The sequence below is a fragment of the Ochotona curzoniae genome, unplaced genomic scaffold (genome assembly GCF_017591425.1).
Source record: "Ochotona curzoniae isolate NIBS_2020 unplaced genomic scaffold, NIBS_Ocur_1.0 contig_4516, whole genome shotgun sequence".
Lineage (NCBI taxonomy): Eukaryota > Metazoa > Chordata > Mammalia > Lagomorpha > Ochotonidae > Ochotona > Ochotona curzoniae.
The window spans coordinates 1,844,148-1,863,926 of NW_024466313.1; the positions used below are offsets into that span (position 1 = coordinate 1,844,148).

Below are 19,779 nucleotides of genomic sequence, written 5' to 3' on the forward strand. Positions count from 1 at the left end.
CTCAGAAGCCAAGCATGAGTCCTGTTCTTTACTGCTTTCCCAGAAACATCAGCAGGATCTGGACCAGAAGTGGAGCAGCCTAACCTCAAACCATTGCGAGCAGCTGAGCCTAACGTGACTTTTCTAACCAACCTTTTCTAGAAAAGTGCCTTCTGAGGTCACTCTCTCATTGATCTGAGCATCTTCCAGTGGGCTCACTTCTGTCCCTGCTTCCACTCTCCTAACCCTGCAGCCGGATCCAGCTCCCTCCCTCCCAGGACCACCAACCCACGGGACTTTGGGGTTTGAACATCTGCCGGAACGAATAGCCAGATCATATCCAAACGACATCTGTGATAGTTCAGGCAGCACAATGGCTGCTTATTTGCAACAGATTTGGGGACATGGGATCCTTTTTGAGAAAACATTTTTAATGCACAAAAAATGTTAGGCCACTGATCACTTGGGAAGTCATTCTTCACTTTTTCACTTACACCCCCTTCCTCGTTTTCCTTTAGGGGAAGGGAACACATGACTCAAAGTCCACACGATCCACTGCCCCTGACATCACAATGTCTGTCCACAGCCGTGAGTGTGTGGGGGGGTATCAGCCCACGCTTCCTGCAGCAGCCTGTAGTAGTACTAATGTGGTGTATTCCAGAAAGTTTGCTCGGGGAACAATGAAACACGTGGACTTGACAAGCTACAGAACTTAGACTCAGAAAGGGAGTTTATGCTCCTGTGACCTGAAAAATTCAAGCCAGGATGTTTCTGTGCAGCCCCTGGTGTCTTGGCCCTGGATCATCTTGATCCTGGCTCCCAGCCCAGGCTGACACAAGGGCAGCCCCACAGCTGCGGAAGAGGCAGCTGATGGTGTGGCTGCCAGCTGCAGGGCTAAGGCAGGTGCGTATGGGCTGAAGGACAGCAGGGGGAGGGAGCGGGCATGGGCATTTCTCGTTGCACTGATGACTTTCCACTTTTTGTTTCTTTTCCTTTAAAAATCATTACTGTTTAAGAAACTCCTATAAACGTTTACCAGTTGTTTGCTCTGTGTCAAGCAGGAGTTATCTAGCTAAAAACATGTGTGAGAGGGCATCAGAAAAATAGAAAGAGCATGTCAGACTAGTTACGGTTGTGAGTTGAATAATGTCCCTCCCACCCACAGCAGTTTCCTTCCCAGAACCTCCGAATGTGAGGGTATTTGGCAAGGGGGTCATTGAAGATGTGATGGGCTGACATGAGATCATACTGGAACATGGCTGTCCTTAATCCAACATGACTGGTGTCTTTATAGGGAAATACACAAAGACACACAGAAGGAGGAAGGTCCGTGACGATGAAAGAAGACAGCAGATGACACAGCTAAGAGCACCAAGCAGTGAGGACACAGGCCAGGAGCTGGGAAGGGGTATGAGCTAAATCCTCCCCAGTGCTCTCAGAGTCAACATAACCCTGGCTTCACCTTCATTTTGGACTTTGGGGATCCAGAACTGTGATAAAAATAAATTTCTATTATCTGAAGATACTCAGTGTGTGAAAGAACACAAAGGCGAGTTCACATGTGGCTGTGAAGGAAGCTGAGTTCTGCTGGGCCGTACGGTGCCAGGATGCTGAGTGGACTAGCCAGGAGAGCAGGCAGGTGCAAGGCTTAGGTGGACTGGGCACAGATGACGTGGGAGGTCGGGTAGGGTGACCCACAGAGAAAGTGCATAGAAGTAGATCGGGTGGTAAAAGACAGAAACCCAAGACAAGAGTATAATAATCTGCAACAAGCGGAAAGGCCAAGCAGGCAGGGTCGTTGTGTGGACGTGAACAGAGGGTGACTGCTCCGAGCTGACCTAAGCCCTGCCCAAGCTATCCGCTTAAGCCCTGAGCGCTCATGTACTGCACTTGAGTAAGGAAGCAAGCAAGGTTAAGTGAGGCCATAAGGGTGAGCTCTCAATGGATAGAATCAGGGGCCTTGTCAGCAAGGAGCTGAAAGAAAGACACGTGGAGGCACAGCAAGGAGGTACTGCCTGAGAGCCAGGCCAGGAGCCCCTCAGCACCCTGCCAACAGGCACCACACACCATGTGACATTTTGTTCTGCCAGTAGCTGAAGAAAGAAGAAAACCAATAGAAAAAGTGGATCACAAGGGATCCTTGGAATCTACCCTCACACAGTAAATTCAAGTCAAGAGTGTGAGAGGGACAGGGCCCAAGCCACAAAGCGAAGAATAGCAGTCAAGATGGTTTATTCTCTCGATATGTATACTGAGAAAGAATAAGAGGGAGAGAAAAAGGGGAAGGGAAGGGAAGGGAAAGGAAGGGAAGGGAAGGGAAGGGAAGGGAAGGGAAGGGAAGGGAAGGGAAGGGAAGGGAAGGGAAGGGAAGGGAAGGGAAGGGAAGGGAAGGGAAGGGAAGGGAAGGGAAGGGAAGGGAAGGGAAGGGAAAGGAAGGGAAGGGAAGGGAAGGGAAGGGAAGGGAAAAGACAAAAGAACAAAGCCAGCTTACAGTATGAACATTGGCACAATTTTTTGTTAAAATTTGGGGACTGGAGCACCTGTGTCACAAGAAATAAACAGATGTTGACTGCAGCACCAGAGAACCAATGACACGAGGTACCAGACACGTATGGGGGAGGGGAAACATGATCACAGCACTGCTCACTGTTGTAAGATCTAAAAAAAAAAAAAAAAACAAAACCTGACTTTATTTTTAAAACAGTCTGATGTAACGGGGGAAAAAATGAGCCAAAAATACGCTTTCTGAATCCACATGTTTTTGTTTAAAGTGATGCTCAAATATGTCTTACCAGCAAAAATTGAAACATGTGATCAAATAGGAAATGTGTACAAAAACACTCATGGTAGCCCTGTGATGGGAGATTCCACGGGAGGGAAAAAGCCCTCCTGCGAGGGAAGCAAGCGCAGGGCAGAGCCTGGGACAGGAGAGGGCCCGGGGAGAGCTGCTCTCACTCCCAACAGGAGGCATGCTGCCAGAGGATGCAGGAGGCTGGCAAGGCAATGCTTGGGGAGCAACGTCGTTGGCGACACAGCGAGGACTCCTCAGGACCCGTGGGAAAACGGGGACCGTGAAGGGCCATGAAAACCAGCCCACTCACGTTGTCACTGCGGCGTCTGTGGCGCCTGCCTTGTTGGAGCCGGCAGTGGAGGACTCTTGGTGGTGGCCACCCAGATGGGGGTCCTTCTGAAGCAAGGCCACAGAGCGTCAACAGCCTCCACGGCAGCTCTGCCTCCTGGCTGCCTTTCTGGAACTCCTGCCACTGACACACATGATGGCTTTCCTGCACTAGCTCCAGGCCAGTGAGGAGCAAGCAGCACAGTGTGGATTCACTCTACAAGTAGCCAATCAGCTATTGTGAATCAAAATTACATGTCTAAGTCCTGAGTGTATTTTTTTCCAACACCACAGCACAGTTCCTGTGTAGGCCCTGGTTTGCAACGCCCAGTGTTGGCACTGTGGATGTTCTCATGAGGATGCAGATGGCGCACTTGTCACCACTGCCACCTGTTATGTTGAGAGTGATCCTGTGATGGTTTGAAACTCGTCTAAAGGGAAACTCATGGATCAATAACAGGCCAGAGAATATGCTGGGCTCCACATAAAATCCCACAGACATGACTGGCCACCTGTCTCCCATGACTAAAAATGCATGAACACCAGAGAGAAAGGAGAACGGGAAGAAGGACCTTCAGGGCTAAACACAGACTTTACCTCAAAGTGGAGCAGCGTTTATAGACACTGCGATGACTCGGAGAGAGGCCACCCCAAGGTTGGGGTGTCTGGATACGAGGCAATATGTTCCCTAAAGCTCAGGCTCTTACTCACTTGCTTTCTCCAGCATTTGGTGATGGGATGACTCAAAGAATATTCACTGAATGCATGAAAAAAAAATACATGAAGTCCCAGCACAGAACAATCTGCACTGCGTAGAGTTAACAGTCCCACATCTGAGAGTCCTGCAGGGTAAAGTCAGGACGGCAAGGTCACCCCTTTGCTGGGAACTGCCCAGTGGGAAGGGTCCATGCCACATTCGCTGTGCAAACCACAGTTTACACAAGGAGCTCCATTCTCTCTGAGGGTCTGGAATTTGGCTATGTGCCAGGCAGAGGGTGCTTCCCCAAGCAGAGCCTCTGCCCCTCACCTTCCTCCATGAGAACCCCGGGCCCAAATCTCCCTGAGTACCCCAGATGGACAATGTTGTCTGTCTGTTACAGGTGGTTGGGGACAAGGGAGCATCCTGCACAGTCCTTGAGGGACAGGATGATGGGAGCCCAAGCTGGGCCTCCTCTGAGCTGCACCTAATGTACCATTCCCTGTCACTGGGTGGGCCCCAGGTCCTTTCACTGTGAAACGCCTCCACCCTGGGTCTTGTGAAGCCTCCCAGCCAATCCCTGAATCCAGAGCAGGGTAAGGCCAGGGTGAGGGGCCTCTTGGTACCTTTGTAAAGGTGAACTTAAGATGGCAGAAAGGTAGCTTGGACAGGAACTGGTTTAAGGAATGGCACATGCATTTGAAATGTCAGCATCTTGGTCTTTTACTCCCAGAATGGAGTAGGGACCTGTGGGGTTCATGGACACAGGGAGTGGTAGCAAAAAACCTAAAAGAGGAAGGAAAGCTGTGCTCCTGAGGACAAATCTAGCCCTGCTGTCATTTGTTTTAGCCTGGCTTCCTGGCCCATCACCTTCACAGCACACAGGGTTTATAGATAACTACAAGCGTGTGTGTGCTATACATATACAGAGACCACAGCATGGATCACATGCCACATACACCTGTGCTTACAACACACCTGCATACATCACATACCTACACACAATTGCACGTTCCACACACTCATGGATACACACACACTGGACATGTATAGACATAGGCACTCACACACAGTACCAGACACATGCACACGCATACAGCACACTCACACATGTGCGGACACCACACACACGCCTCTCCTGAGATTCTCTAGGCTACCGTTGCTGCTTCCCTTTATAAGAGATCCACATGGTCACAGCTATCTCTACCTGTCTGTTCCCCTCTTTGAATCTTTTGGAAGTTAAAGTCAGAACTTTCTGGGGCCCTATGCCACAACACACACCTGAGAGCCACGATTCTCTTCTCTCTGCAGGCCAATGACCCATAGATGTCCCTGGCTCTCCCGAGTGCCTTCACACACACCCAGCACGGCCCTGCCTGATGCAGGACCTCAACCAGCAGCAGTGCAGTAACACTTCATACCAACTCAGTGAGCTCTCAACCTGGATGCAAGAGGCAAGCTTCTGACCATACATGGTTTAAGGAATCCAGCAGGTCTTTCCTCAATGTGGCATGCCTCCTCAGCCATCTCACCCCTCAGATCACAGCACAATCAGGTGGCACTGTCTACCTTCCCTAACCCTGTGTCAGATTCTCTTGCTATGCCATGGATGTGTCACAGTTAATGTACAGCATATGTCATCTAACCACCTGAGCTTGAAATCAGGTGTACTGATCAATGAAAGGTCAGAAGATGACAGAGATAAACAGGTGTGAAAATGCCCCTTTCACACTCTTAGACAAGGGAACGTTCAAGAGCTGCTTCTCTGATTCCATGACTCTAGGGCGGCTTTCAGATCCCAGGTTAACTTGGCAGGTGTGGTTGGGTTGGTGTCCTGTATAAACTTAAGGCTGATCTTGTTCTTTTAACTCTTAAGCACATGGAAGCCAGAACTGGGCTGGCATCACAAGCAGAGAGGCAGCAGAAGGTTCTGGAACAGCTCAGTGAGTGACAGTGAAACCAAAGCCCCAGAGAGCCTGGGCAGGCAGGAGCGCCTCCCCACAGAGCCGGCAGCCATTGCATCCCACGGGGCCACACCGAGACTCTCTCTTCTGCGAAAAAGGAAGGGCTCCCACTTGGGTCTGCTTTGTCGGAGTGTGCTTAAGCAGAGCCTTACCCAATCCAGCGTACCCGTTAACTGTCTTCCCCTTGCTGGAATGCAAGGCTGGCCTTAGAGAGCCTCCTCCTGCCTGAGGCCACATCCTCCTGCAGCTTGGCTCCTTCCTTCTCATGGCAGTCCTGGAGCAGCCTATCCACTGCCTGCTAGGGACCAAGGCTCTGTGATTGGCTCAGTGGGGGCAGGGGGTGTCCCTCAAATCCCAGGCTCTGTGTGATCAGCGATGCCCACCCCCAAACAGAGCACACTAGGTCTGTGTCCTTCAACACTCAATGCAGACAGAAATCAGCTCCCTTTTCCCCAATATTCAGAGAGCAGATCAGCCTACTTGGACTAGAACTCATTGATCCAGCAGCTCAGGGTTCCCTGGCAATTCACTCCTCCCTGCTAGTGTCACTGAGACAGGAATGCCTGGAACAGCCAAGTCAGGCCACTGTCAGGGACAGAGACCGTTTCCCTGGGAATAGCAGTGTTCGTTTTATCCATTTCCCAAATCCAGTTACCCATGGGCTGCGTCTTTGATGTTAATGTAGCGAATCCCCTGGTGAGATTCTCAAAATTTTATCAGAAGAAAACAGAGACGAGATGCCAGGCTGGCACTGGGAACTGGAGCCATAGCTGACCTACTCCCATGGCTACTATCTGACCCAGCTTTCCAAGATCCCTACCCTGTCTACACTGCCACCACCCCCAGCTCCCTGTGCAAGAGACCTCCCCAGGCTTTGGTCAGCCCTGGCTTAGTCCATCATTTTTCTCCATAGGAAGAATTTGGCCACCAAAGAAGTGTTCAGAACCAAGGAGGAATGTCCCCCGGGGGACAAATAGTCCTACTGGCTTCATGGCAGGCTGGGATGACAAGGTCATCCCAAGAAGGGGGCACTGAGCTAGCGACCACACCAGGTGCTGAATGTGAACTAGCTCAGAGCATTATGGGGGAAGGGAGATGCTCTGGGTTGTTGATAACATGGAAACCCCTGCTTCTTTTCAGATCATCCACTGTCCCTCCAGCACTCAAGACCCCCTCTTGGGCTTGGTGCTAATTCAGAAAAGCCACCTTCCTGGAGCTGTTCAACATGATCCCGGGTGACTGAGGACCCCACTATGACTTCTCCAGCTGCCCAGTCCCTTGGATGAAGATGACAGGAACTCCAGCTTCCCCTCTCCCCACCCCGTAGCTACTCTTGCCCCTGGCGTGTCCTGTCCTGGTCACTGGAGAGAAATGGAGCCTTCCCCATGAGGAATAACCTGAAGCCGGCCTGTTCCTTGTCTCCCATGTCTCGCAGCACTGTGCCAATCCCTGTGACGCCGTGACCTCCTCCAGAGTGCAATGGAGGTCCGGCTCTGAGGACAGAGTCTCAGGCTAACTTCCAGACGCCCTACTGGCAGATCACACCTTTCCTTTGGAATCCTATTGTCATCTGCCAGGTTTTTTTAAATGTATTAATTAAATTTATTTGAAAAGCAGAAAGAGAAGAAGAGACCCAGAGAAGGAGACACACAGAACACGTCCATCTGGTGCTTCACCTCCCCAAACACTCACCAGAGCTGGTTGGGGCAGACAGAAGCCAGGAGCTCCAGAACCCAGCCCATGTCTCCCAAGGGGGCAGAGAAGCTCTTGCTTCCCCAGTGTGCATTAAAAGCAGGCAGCTGGAACTGGAAGCACCCACAAATGGGGGCATTCGTCCCAAGCAGCACCTAACTGCTGGGCCAAGTACCTGTCCCTGCAACATCAGCTTCTTTACAGGTTCACAAGGCTCTGCTTTTAGTACCTGTGTATGGACTCTGCCCCGCCCTGCCTCCTGCCCTCTCTCCCCTGATTCTCCCAATGCCTGACTTCCAAATAGCTAAAAACTTCTGCTGCTGTCCTCTTCTAGGAGATAAATACCTGGACACTGGTTTTTGTTTGTTTGTTTGTTTGTTTCTGCAGGGGCACTTTGAGAAAAGAAAATTGCATCCTGCTCTGTATCACTTCCTTCAAATTTGAACTGGAAGGGCCCATGGTAGTGCAGCACATTAGGTAGGTCACCGTCTATGAATCCGGCATCACATACTGGCACCAGTTCACACCCTGGCTGTTCCACTTCCAATTATGCCTCCTGCTAACCTGACCAGGGAAAGCAGCAGAAGATAGGCCAGTCATGGGCTTGAACTCTGCTATCCATGCAGAGACCTAGATAAAGGCCCAGGTTCCTAGCTCCAGTGTGGCCCTGCCCTGCCTGTTACAGCTATCTGGGAAGTGAACCAGCAGTGCATAGAAAACTCACCTCTCTCTCTCTCTTTCTCTCTCCCTGCTTTGGAGTCTCTCTCCACACGTGTGTGTGTGTGTGTGTGTGTGTGTGTGTGTGTGTGTGTGTGACAAATCCTGAAAAATAAAATCGAGGTGCCACACTGTATTCCATAAATCTACTAATACAGTAAATACATTTTAAATGTTAGAGACAAGGAGGGAAGGAAAGCGGGAAGAAGGAAGGAGGGAAGCAAGGAAGACAGGAAGCTCCAGTCCAGTCCTCATCAGCAGCACCTGAACCCTGCCTTCTGGCCTCTAGCTCCACCTACTCTTTAGAGATCAAATACCATATCCACTCACACAGATGACAAAAACACACCATGAGTCAGAGATGTGCAGGAGACAGGACACACACAGCACACGAGAGGTGGGACACTCCGTGGCAGGCATTTCCCTTACACATGCGTGTTTCCAGCTCTTAGCCTTCCAGGAATGGGTCCTGCTGAATGGCAGACATGGCCAATGAAACACAGGCGAAGCGCCATGTCTCACCTCCACATGGAAACCCTCCCAGGCAGATCATCACTGGTCCAGGTGTTATTTCTGTGCCCAGGCAGACCTGAATTCGGGTATCAATTTCATCAATGGGAGAGGCTCACCCTGTCTTGGTCCCCCAGTGTGGGAGACTGGAAGGAGACACACACCCAATGCCTCCTGTTCACGATTCATAACCCCATGTCTTCTAAACTCAACGGTGCTTTTCTGACTCTGGGCTCTGCAGGAGGACTGTCACAGAATCTGCCCACCTGCCATTCAGGAAACCGAAAGGATCCTACAGAGGCATGGCTGAGATCAGGAAGCCAATGAGCAAGTGGGATGAGCCTCGACCCTGATCACTGCAATCATTAAGCTCAGCATTTTCCAAAACCCTAAGCTAACAAACGATAATGACTAATCAACATTACAGCAGAGAAAGTTTATTGTTCACTCAAGTGTGAGGGATTTTGAATTCTCTGTTTTAAAAAAAAGACACTCAGAAACAGAAACTGCCATTGTAGCTTGGTTCCCTGGAACAGCATCAAGATAAAATATGTCCATTTTAGTATGGACCTCAAAATGGCTTCTGATCCTCACTGAATAGTAATCCATGTTCTATGGCTAACAGCGAGCTGAAAAGCCAATGCCATCATGTTTTCTTGAGGGGTTAAAACCAAGTCTCCCTGTAAATTGAGAAAATGTTGGTATGAGTCAAGAGTTTCTTATCATGTATGCTGTGTGTGAGCACACAGTCATGACCATATCCATGCAAATTGGTCAGAAAGGAGACGACCTCTTTCTTACATTAGGATATGGACCTACACTCCTCATGGTTCTTTTCCCACAGCAGCCAACTCATTTTTGGATAAATCAGCAAACACCATCCAAGGAAGTGCAAAACAGGAGGACCGAGCTCATGTGGGCAGAGCCGTCGGCAGGTGGATCACACCACATAGGGATCCCCGCAACGCCATGAGTAGTCAAGACCCCCAACTCTCACAATATTCAGTGGTTCATTTCTTGGCATTGCAATCAACCAAACAATGATTGGTGCACAAATATATACATCAATGCCAAAACCAACATTCTTAACAGGAGTCCAAGAAAGAAGTTAGAGATACAAGATGATGAAATCAGTGTATCCACTTTCCAGATCTTAGCTTCAGATTACCAATCACACGTGCATCCCTGAGGTCTCTGCCAGGTGCAGTGCCGCTACTGCTGTTTCTATTGGCAGAAACAAAACTACAATTCCCTCATAAAGGCCAACCTAATGGCTGGTGCAAGAAAGTAATTTCTAAGCATCCATCAATTCACCGCAGAAAATCTGAGCTGTGCCACTGCAGGATTCCGTGAAACCCTTCCAGCAGGTTGTTGGATGACACGGGATCCACAGATCAGACAGCTCAGGGAGACTCAAGGCCATCTGTTAAACCTGCTTGGAAGCTGAGCCGCGCACCTGCTCACCGGCCACGCAAAGCCTACCTGAGACAAGTGAGACAGTGTCTTTCTCCCATGAGACGACAGTGATGTATGCCTCCACCGAGGAGGGGATAATGCACTTGAAGACCGCGACATTGCCTCTCATGGTTTTCTGGTCCTCCACACGGACTGTATAGGGCTCCCGTAAAACTGCAAGACAGCAAGGGGATCTGGGTGAGACAGGTGCTGACAGCTGAGGAGAGTCGTAGAAAAGTTCATGGAGAAGGGAATTCAAAGCTAGGAATGCTGTCAAGTCATTCTGGTTTTTGTCATAAAATGCATTTTCCATGAACTTTTCAGAGGCCTTTCAAAAATGTTGGTACCCAAATAGACGTATTTTTCAATTTCATTTTCTCATGAACTTTTAAAAGTACAGTGTCACGTGCAAATACAAATATATGAGCTGTAAAAAATATATACTTGTTAGAGAAATAAAGGTAAAACATGTACATTTCATGTTTTTCATCATTCCACATATACATATATATCCATTAATAATACATAAACATTCTACATTAAAATCAAGGATATAACTGAAAACAGTTTATCAAACCCCTAAAAGTCACCATGAATGGGGCAGTATCTATTATCTATCAATCGATGTATCTATCTATATTTATTCATCTTTTACATATTTATTTTACTTTAAAAGTAGAGAACACTGATAGAGTAGCTCCCATCTTTTGTTTCATCCCCCAAAAGCATGCAGTAGCTGCAGCTGGACCAGGCTAAAGACAGGAGCCCAGAACTCAGTCAAGGTCTCACATGGAGTTGGTAGGGACCCAGCTACTTTAGCCACCATCTGCTGCCTCCAGGAATGCGTATTAGCAGGAAGCTGGAATCAGAAGCAGAGCCAGCTCTCCAGAACCAGAGAGTGGTTCACTCTCCAGATGGCCACAGCACCTGGAGCTGAGCTGATCCAAAGGTAGGAGCCAGGAGCCTCTTCTAAGTGTCCCACGAGGGTGCAGGGCCTTAGGATTTGGGTCATTGTCTGCTGCTGCTTTACTCAGACCATAAGCAGAGAGCTGGGTCATAATTGGAGTAGCTGGGACATGAACCACACCCATTTACGCTGCTGGCAGTGCAGGCAAGTGAGTCTGACATACTACCACTCTGGCCCAGAGAACTTTACATTCTCATCTAAAAAGGACTTTTCAAGCTGCATCTGATTGTGACACCTCCATCACTGACTGGACTGGCTGCGCAGCATGAGGGAAAGCTCCAGGGAGCAATTCCACACTTCTGGTAGGAAGTCTCCTGGGCAATAACTCAGGGTGCCCACAAGTCTGATCTCAGAAATAGCATCATTATGCCCAGGGGAGAGCTGACTTTGTATAGGAAAACACCAGCATGAACAACTCTTGAGGGAGAGCTGAGATCACACCAGCAGGTTGGGAACAGGTTACAAAGAGGCATGTAAATTATGGATTTTCACTAGAGGTCTCCGTATTTCTAGCAAAGTCCTTTTTTTCTCGGGGCAGAAGGCCACACTGCCATCTACCTAGATGGACTTGTCAAAAGGAAGTTAAGTTTCTTGGTATCACAGCCTCCCAAGAGACTGGGCAGACTCCCCATTCTACATCCAACCACCATGAATTATTCCAATAGGCACTGGGCTAGAAACCTAAGACACAGGACAGAATACACTTTAAATTTGGTTAGTATCTGCACTCCAAGATACAGCACCACCTAAGCTGATGGCTCATGTTACAAATTGGACTCGTCCCAGAAACAGACCTCCAAGAGGAGGAGTTGAGTTCAGGCCACTGACTAAGGAGGGGAATCCCAGGAGATGCTCTGAGAGCCGGCCAGAAGTGGGGTGCTGAAGGGAAGCATTTGTGTGAGGTTGGGATTTCAGCCAAGCCCAGCCCCGCTTGCGCCCAGGGAGAGCTCATACGCCTGAGAGTTTGTTCTGCGTCCAGGCAGAGCAGGTGGGGATTTGCGCTGTCCCAACAGGTGTCATTGGCCCAGGGAGGGCCCCGGGGTGGGTTCGTGGGGAGAGGGGCAGATTCCCCAGGAGTTTCCCACTTGAATCTGCATGAAGCAGGTCTAGTACACGCCTCAGCAAACCTCTGGAGGCACAGACCTGAGATCCTAGTAGCCAGCACAAATCCAGGGCTTCAGATTCAAGGGCTTCCAACAGTGTCTGGAACAACCGCATGAGCCTTCCTTAAGTAGATGCACAAGATTTGTGCAAATCATAAGAAAAGGGACCTACAATGGCAGGACTCAGAGAGAACCAGGCCCTTGTATGGGGCAAAAGACCACAGAGGAAGCGTCATTTTGGTGTGATTTTGGAGTCTTTACATAACTCAGAAATACAAGGACTTCTTTCCATTTTTCTATAAGAAGTTTTATAGGTTTGAGTTGTAAGTAGTACAATTGTAAGTATAGTTTTAAATTGTAAGTAGTATAGTTGCATGTAGCTCCATGGTTCATTTTGAGTTGATTTTCAAATATGAAACAAAGTACAGAATAAAGCTCACTTTTCACACATGGATATGTAAATTTTTTTGGCATTATCTGTTGATGCAGCCATTCTTTATCCACTGAATTTTTGTACACTGTGAATTTGTGTGGTTTTTAGCTGTTTAGATATGTATGCTACTTCTAAACTACATAATATTATGTTATATGCTAGTATTTATAATTATTGGAGTTGTCAATACTGAAGCTGGGCTATGCGAGCCATCCCAAACCACTATTTCTATTTTTCAAGGGTGTTCTGGCTATCCTAGCTCCGTTTTAGAACTGAGTCATCAGTTTGCTTTTGTTTATTTGAAAAGGGCCCCGTGCAGCAGGCTGGTGCTGCGTCTTTCCAGCATGTTCAGGAGCACCGCCATCTTAAAAAGGCCGATTCCTCCAACTCAAAACAGAAGAGTACGTTTCTTCTTGGATTCACAGCTCCGCTCGCTTTTCTCAGCAACATTCTGTCCTCAGTGCACAAGTGCTTTGCTTGTGTGGCTGGATTTGTTCCAGAGTCGTTCTTGGTTTTTGATTCTGTTCTATTAATGTTTTCAAAAATGCCTTCCTATTACTCCTGTGTGTGTGTGTGTGTCTTGCACATGGCAATTATGAGAGGTTTATTATTTCCAGTAACTTTCTCTGCGGAGTCATTGGATTTTGTTCATTGATGGTTGTGTCCTATGAAGTCGCATGGACATGTTGCTTACAAATCCAGGTAGCTTTACCCTCCTTTTTCTTAGGTTGCTCTGGCAAGACGCTCCCACGCGTGTAGAATGGAAGTGGTATTCCTCCTCAGCCGTGGGAAAAGCATTCACCACTAAGTAGGATGCTGCTGAAGTCACATTTTCATCAGTTTGAGGAAATTGTTCCTAGTTTCCGGAGCGATTTTTAAATTATCATTGCAGTGGATATTGGATTTTCTCTGTTTTTCAGGTTAACTACTTAATTAATTAATTATTAATTTTAAGCCAAGGAGAAAAAGAGAGAGACAAAAAGAGAGAATCTTGCATGTGCTGGTTCATTCTCCAGATGGTTGCAATGGCCAGGGATGAGCTAGGCTGAAGCCAAGATCCAGGAGTTCTTTCCCAGGTCTCCCACGTGGATAGCACGAGCCCAAGCATTTGAGCCATCTTCCACTGCTTTCCCAGATGCAGCAGGAGAAGCCAGCTAGGAAGTGGACCTACCGCGCAATGAAGCAGTGCCCATATGGGATGCTGGCGTCACAGGAGGAATTTACCACAAAGCCAGGGCTATCAAAGCTTTTCTGCACAGGTGGGAATGATCACATGGTTACTTTCAAAATAAAATGATGACTTAGATTGTGATGCAACAGATGTGCAACTAACAGTTCATTCTGGAAACAGACCCTACATAGTCATGACGTATTATCTTTCAACAATATTTACACCTACAGACACAGGAGGCATTTGCTTGCAGTTTTCTTTTCCGGTAATGCCTCAAATAATTTAGCATGAAGTAATCCTGATTACAATAAACAATTTGCCCATTCTTCTGGATTGCTCAATACTCTGGAAAAAATGCTTGGACTCTTGCTTCTTCTGAAATGTTCAGTAAAACCCAATAGTTGGGCCCAGCGCATAAGCCTAGTGGCTAAAGTCCTCGCCTTGCATGCATCAGGATCCCATTTAAGTGTTGGATCATGTCCTGGCTGCTCCACTTCCCATCCAGCTCCCTGCTTGTAGCCTGGCAAAACAGTTGAGGACAGTTCAAAGCCTTGGGACACTGTACCCACATGGGAGACCCAAAAGAAGCTCCTGGCTCCTGGCTTCAGATCAGCTCAGCTCTGTTCATTGAGGCCACTTGAGGAGTGAATCAGCAGAAGGACAATCTTCCTCTTTGTCTCTCCTCCTCTTGGTACATCTGATTTTCCAGTAAAAATTTAAAACAATTTAAAAAAAAAAAAAAAAAACCTCAACAATGAAGGTAGTTGATCTTAGTAGTTGTGGGAAAGTTTTTATCTACAAATCAAATTTGGTCATAGCTGTGAGGGTCTTCCTTTTTCTTATTCCTTCTTGAGTGGGTTTTGGTATTTCATATTTCATTTTTCAGTGGGCAGGAGGGAAGATGGGGGGCAGGACCACAACGCACTGGGATCTGTATTGTGAAATACAGCGTGTTCCTGTGGATGAAATGTGTTCGCTTTATGAATTTATTTTAAGATGTTTCATTTCACCTCGGTTGTGGGTCTTCCTGACATAGGCTTTCTCTTAACATCACTGTTCCAATATCTGCGGACAGCTCAGCGGTGCAGCTCATCCCCATGAGGATATGTGTTTGACGTCTCTCGTTTTCCTCTTTGGCTCATCTTCCTGTAGCAATGTTACCCAGTTGTTATTTCTGAATATCTGACTTTTACTTTGCCATGATTTATTGATTTCCATATCAATCTTTTTCATTTTCTTATTATTTTTTAAATCATATCTTCTTGTTTTAAGATGGAAGATATGACAACCAGTTGAGGAATTTTGTCTTTCCTAGTATGAGCTTTGAGAAGTGAAAATTCACCCCTTAAATACAGCTTCGGTGACATAGTAGCTATCCTTAAAATTATGTCATTTTGCATTTAATTCATTTCCAGCAACTTTATATTTTCTTCTCTAGTACATTTCCTTTTCCCATCTTCTTTATCTTGGATACAGAAATGGTAGAGAAATATGCTGTTTACTTGGAGACATGGGAAGTTCCAGAAATGCTATTGTTAGTGATGTCTCATTTAATTTCATTTCTATTGTCATCAAGAACGTACTTGGATTTTTAAGAATCTGCCTAAGATTGCTTTGCTGCCCAGAACAGAGTCCATGCTGGCAAATGTCTGTGTGTCCCAGAAGCGTGTTCCTGTGGACGGAACGTTGTCGCAAACCCCTTAGCCACGTTGGTTGACGGTGTCACGCACGAGCGCTTCACCCTCCCTGCTCCTTCCTGGCAGACGTTAGAAGAGGCGTACTGAAAGCTTCAACCAAAGGTTCGTCTGTTTCAGCTGTTAAGAGGCATAAATACTTAAACTGTCATGTTTGTTTCATTAACAATGAATGTGTTGGGGACTATGACAGGTATTTCAGCTTTCTTTCAATATTTTGCTTTGATTGGCCTAATTTGCTTTGCTGGCCATGGTGTTTCTCCCCCATTGGTTCATCTTTAATCTATTTGTGTCTTCATGTTTAAATGATTTTTCTTGTAGGTAATGTGAATCTAATCTGGACATCCCTCCCTTTTAGTTCAGATGAATGCAGCGTAAGTATTTAACATAAACAGGGTGAGGTTTGCGTTTGTCATCTTGTTATTTGATTTCTATTTCATTACCTAATCTTAGCTTCCTTTTTCTTGTACTTACTTGCTTTGGGTGTTTTTAATAATTGGCTTATTAGTTACAACTCTCCATTTTGTGGCTTCAATAGCTCTCTTGGGTTTACAGTACACTTCTGGCATTTGTCATCACATACAGGGAATAACATCACACAAGTTCGTATAGTAAAACAAACTCATGAATATTATACTTTATGCCTTTAGGGATTAATGCTACTTTGGTCATACATTTTAACTCCATGTATTTAAAATAAATTAATAGTCAACCATCTTTGAAAGGATTTGCAGTTTTAAAAATTCTGACTTATTCTGTCACAGAGTTGCCAACTCCTTCACTCTTTCCTTGGAGCAGATTCCAGCTGCCATCAGGTATAATTTGTTTCTGCTTACTGTAGGGCTTCCCAGATTATTATCTTATATAATCTAAGTATATAAGAAGTACACAGGGTCCAGCGCAATGGCCTAGTGGCTAAAATCCTCGCCTTGACCGTGCCAGGATGCCATATGGGCACTAGTTCTAATCCTGACAGCCCTGCTTCCTATCCAACTCCCTGCTTGTGGCCTGGAAAATCAGTCAAGGATGGCCCCAAGCCCTGGGACCCTATACCCACAAGGAAGACCCAGAAGAGGCTCCCGGCTTTGGATCAGCACAGCATTGGCCACTGCGGTCATTTGGGGAGTGAATCATCAAATGGAAGATCTTCTTTGTCTCTCCTCTTCTGTGTATATCTGACTTTGCAATAAAAATAACTGAATCTTTAAAAAATATAAATGCATGAAATCTTTACCTTATATAAATACAAAATTTTAATTTTAGAAAGTGAACATAAATAATATAGCAGTGGGTGTTGTGACATAGCATGCTAAGCTACTGCATGTGGACCCCACCATCAAGGAGTCTGGTTTGAGTCTGGGTTACTCTGCACTGCTAATACAGCTCCCCGCTGATGTACCTGCAAGGCAGCTGATGATGGCCTGGACGCTCCAGTTCCTACCACCCACGTCAAACACCTGAGTGGAACAGCAGTCTCCTTCCTGGCCCCACCCCAACCTTTGGCAGGTGCTCAGAGGAGAGAGGCATCGTCCCTGTCCTTTCACAGCCCTCGTCTGGGCAATTGTGTCTGAAACTTGTGGACAAATACGTGCTCCGACTCTGGTGCCCTTCAGTAAGAAGCTGGAGGTACAGGTACAAACTCAACCTGCTGTTGCTCAAAGTTATTCAAAGGAACTTTTTCCTTCTCAGCCTGAAGTCCAAGGTTGAAAACAGCTGTTTCCTAGCCTTCATCTTGCTCTGTTCGGAGGTGGTTTAACAGAAAAAGAACCTGCTACTCTGTCTTAGCCTCCATGAGCTGATGTGATCAAATGTTGCTGGGTGCAGTTGGTTAAGAAGGAAGCGACACCAGGAATGTTCTGGCCTGCCCCCAGTGCCCCCAGCTGACAGCCTGCGGCTGAGGAACAAATGCAGCATGGTATCAGCCCTTGCTGCTTGCACCTGCAGCTGGGTTCGCAGATTTGGAAGGGCAAGAAAGCCTTTTACAGCTGAACAAAGACTGTTGCTATGGGAGAACCTTCCTTCCATTGCTGGCACCCAGACATAGGTCAAAACTGGTGGAAATGGGTAAGAAGAATACTTCGTGGGCCCGGTGCGATGGCGCAGTGGTTAAGGTCCTCACCTTGCACGCCCGGGATCCCATATGGGCTCCGGTTCTAATCCTGGCAGCCCCGCTTCCCATCCAGCTCCCTGCCTGTGGCCCAGGAAAGCAGTTGAGGACGGCCCAAAGCTTTGGGACCCTGCACCCATGTAGGAGACCTGGAAGAGGCTCCTGGCATCGGAGCGGCATAGCATCAGCCATTGCGCTCACTTGGGGAGTGAATAATTGGACGGAAGATCTTCCTCTTTGTCTCTCCTCTCTGTATATCCGCCTTTCCAATAAAAATAAAATAAATCTTTTAAAAACAATACTTCGTGCTACTAAAGGGAAAATACTATGAAGCCATTTTACTTAATGGACTGTTCCAAGAAAATGTTGATACCAGTCCAGAGGGACATGCAGACACGTAGGAGGGCCTGAGAGGCAAGAGCATGCCCTGACTCAGTGCAGAGACGCAAATCGGCACTGAATTGTTCTTCTGGGTACTTGAAGTTTTTGTAGAAAACGTATCTTCTAATTCTGTTTCTGTTTTCTATTAAGTTTTTTTTCCTTTAGTCTTTGTTGGTTTGTTCATTTGTGTGAGAGCCAGAAAGACACACATATACAGAGAAAGGAGAGTGAGGAAGGACGGGAGGTAGGAAGGCAACCAGCTACTCCACCTACCAGCTCACCTTCCAAGTGCCCACAAAGACCCTAGCTTCCCTCGTGGGTGGCAGACGTTCAACCATTGGAGACATCATCCAAAGATCCCTGGGGTCCACATTAGCTTGCAAGCAGAGTGAGGCACAGAGCTGGGAATCGAACCCAGCAACTCTGATAAAGGATTCATACATCTTAACCCATGTCTTAGCTGCTATACCAGCAGCCTGTCTCACTCATTTCACATAAAACCTGAAATGTACCCCGCATTTGTCCCTCACCTTCCCTACTGAATAACCAACTGCTTCTGCACTAGTTTATCTTCGTAGCCATGGAAAATTCAGGTTTTAAGGTAAAGCAAGTATCTGCAAGATTATTATGACCACAATGTATATGTAATAGAAAATCAAAATAACTGACAGAACGGTCATTGGTCACTATGGTTGTCCAGCAAGGAACCTTCAGTATGGGAAGAATCTGCATAGATTGCACCTGTCTTTGAACCAAGATAAACTTAGTTTTCAACCTCAATTTCCATGAACTTTTTAAACTGCTCTTATAAGTGCAAACTGAGAGCTTGCTTGTGTGTGTTCTGAGTCCCATTTAATGGGTTTCCCCAAGTCAACAACAGCAGCAGGTCAACAACAGTACATCTGTGAAGCAGGAGGCAGGTGGCAGAAATGCCAGGTGGTAGAACGCAACATTCGTCCCTCCAAAATGCTCAGCATCATTCAGTCCATCTTGGGACCCAATTTAAAAGCAGCAGTGGGAACAGGAGGAAGCATTTAATTCCTCTATCTGACAGGAAACTCAAAATGGTTTTAAAAAAAAAAAGGTGGGTTGGTATATACAGATCTAGGTTTCTCTGTAAGTGCTTTGTTGATCGTTAATATGTTTTTTGTAACAAATCATTAAAATTTTCAGCCTGCCAAGCACGAAGCATCTACTCTATAGTTGTATTTGTCAGGTGTGGAGATCCAGATCCAAATTACATTTGCTTTAATGATTTGACATATCAATTTTAATCTCTTGATTGAAATCAGTTTTTTCTCCTTTCTTTAGTGCATTCTGTGCCAGGCTTGGAATTCATGAACATGTCATGGAAATCAAAATACAGTTGGGAAAATGACGAGGAGACAGACTGAGTCATAGACTGCTGTGATGGCTTGTATCAAAAAGATCATACTCAGGAATGCAGAAACAGCTCATTTTCTCAGATTTTCTCATGTTGTGATGTATTCCACTAACACCCTCTCACTTCCTCTGGGAATTATTACAAAGCTCCTCCAGCTACCTGGTGCACAGCAAACAGTCAAGTCAAAGTCTCTGTGCCATGTCATCACTGATTGTCAGCCTACCCAAGGATTCCAGTCTATTCCAGTATTTTTTAGACTTCAACATTTAAAGTCCCTGGGGCTGGCATCGAGCACAGTGTGTGAAGCCTCAGTTTATGATGCCAGCATCCCACATGAGTGCCAGGTGAATTCACAGCTGCTCTATTTCCTATGCAACTCTCAAATGCCCAGGCCACTGACATCCACA

General features: G+C 46.8%; 1 protein-coding gene across 1 annotated transcript in view; it reads right to left on the reverse strand.

Moving 5' to 3' along the window:
* Positions 1-19,779, reverse strand: part of DSCAM (DS cell adhesion molecule) — a 600,899-nt gene that overhangs the window by 456,203 nt on the left and 124,917 nt on the right. The window contains exon 3 of the mRNA XM_040986640.1: positions 10,160-10,306. Coding sequence (XP_040842574.1) covers positions 10,160-10,306 — 147 coding nt within the window. The remainder of the gene's footprint in view (positions 1-10,159; positions 10,307-19,779) is intronic.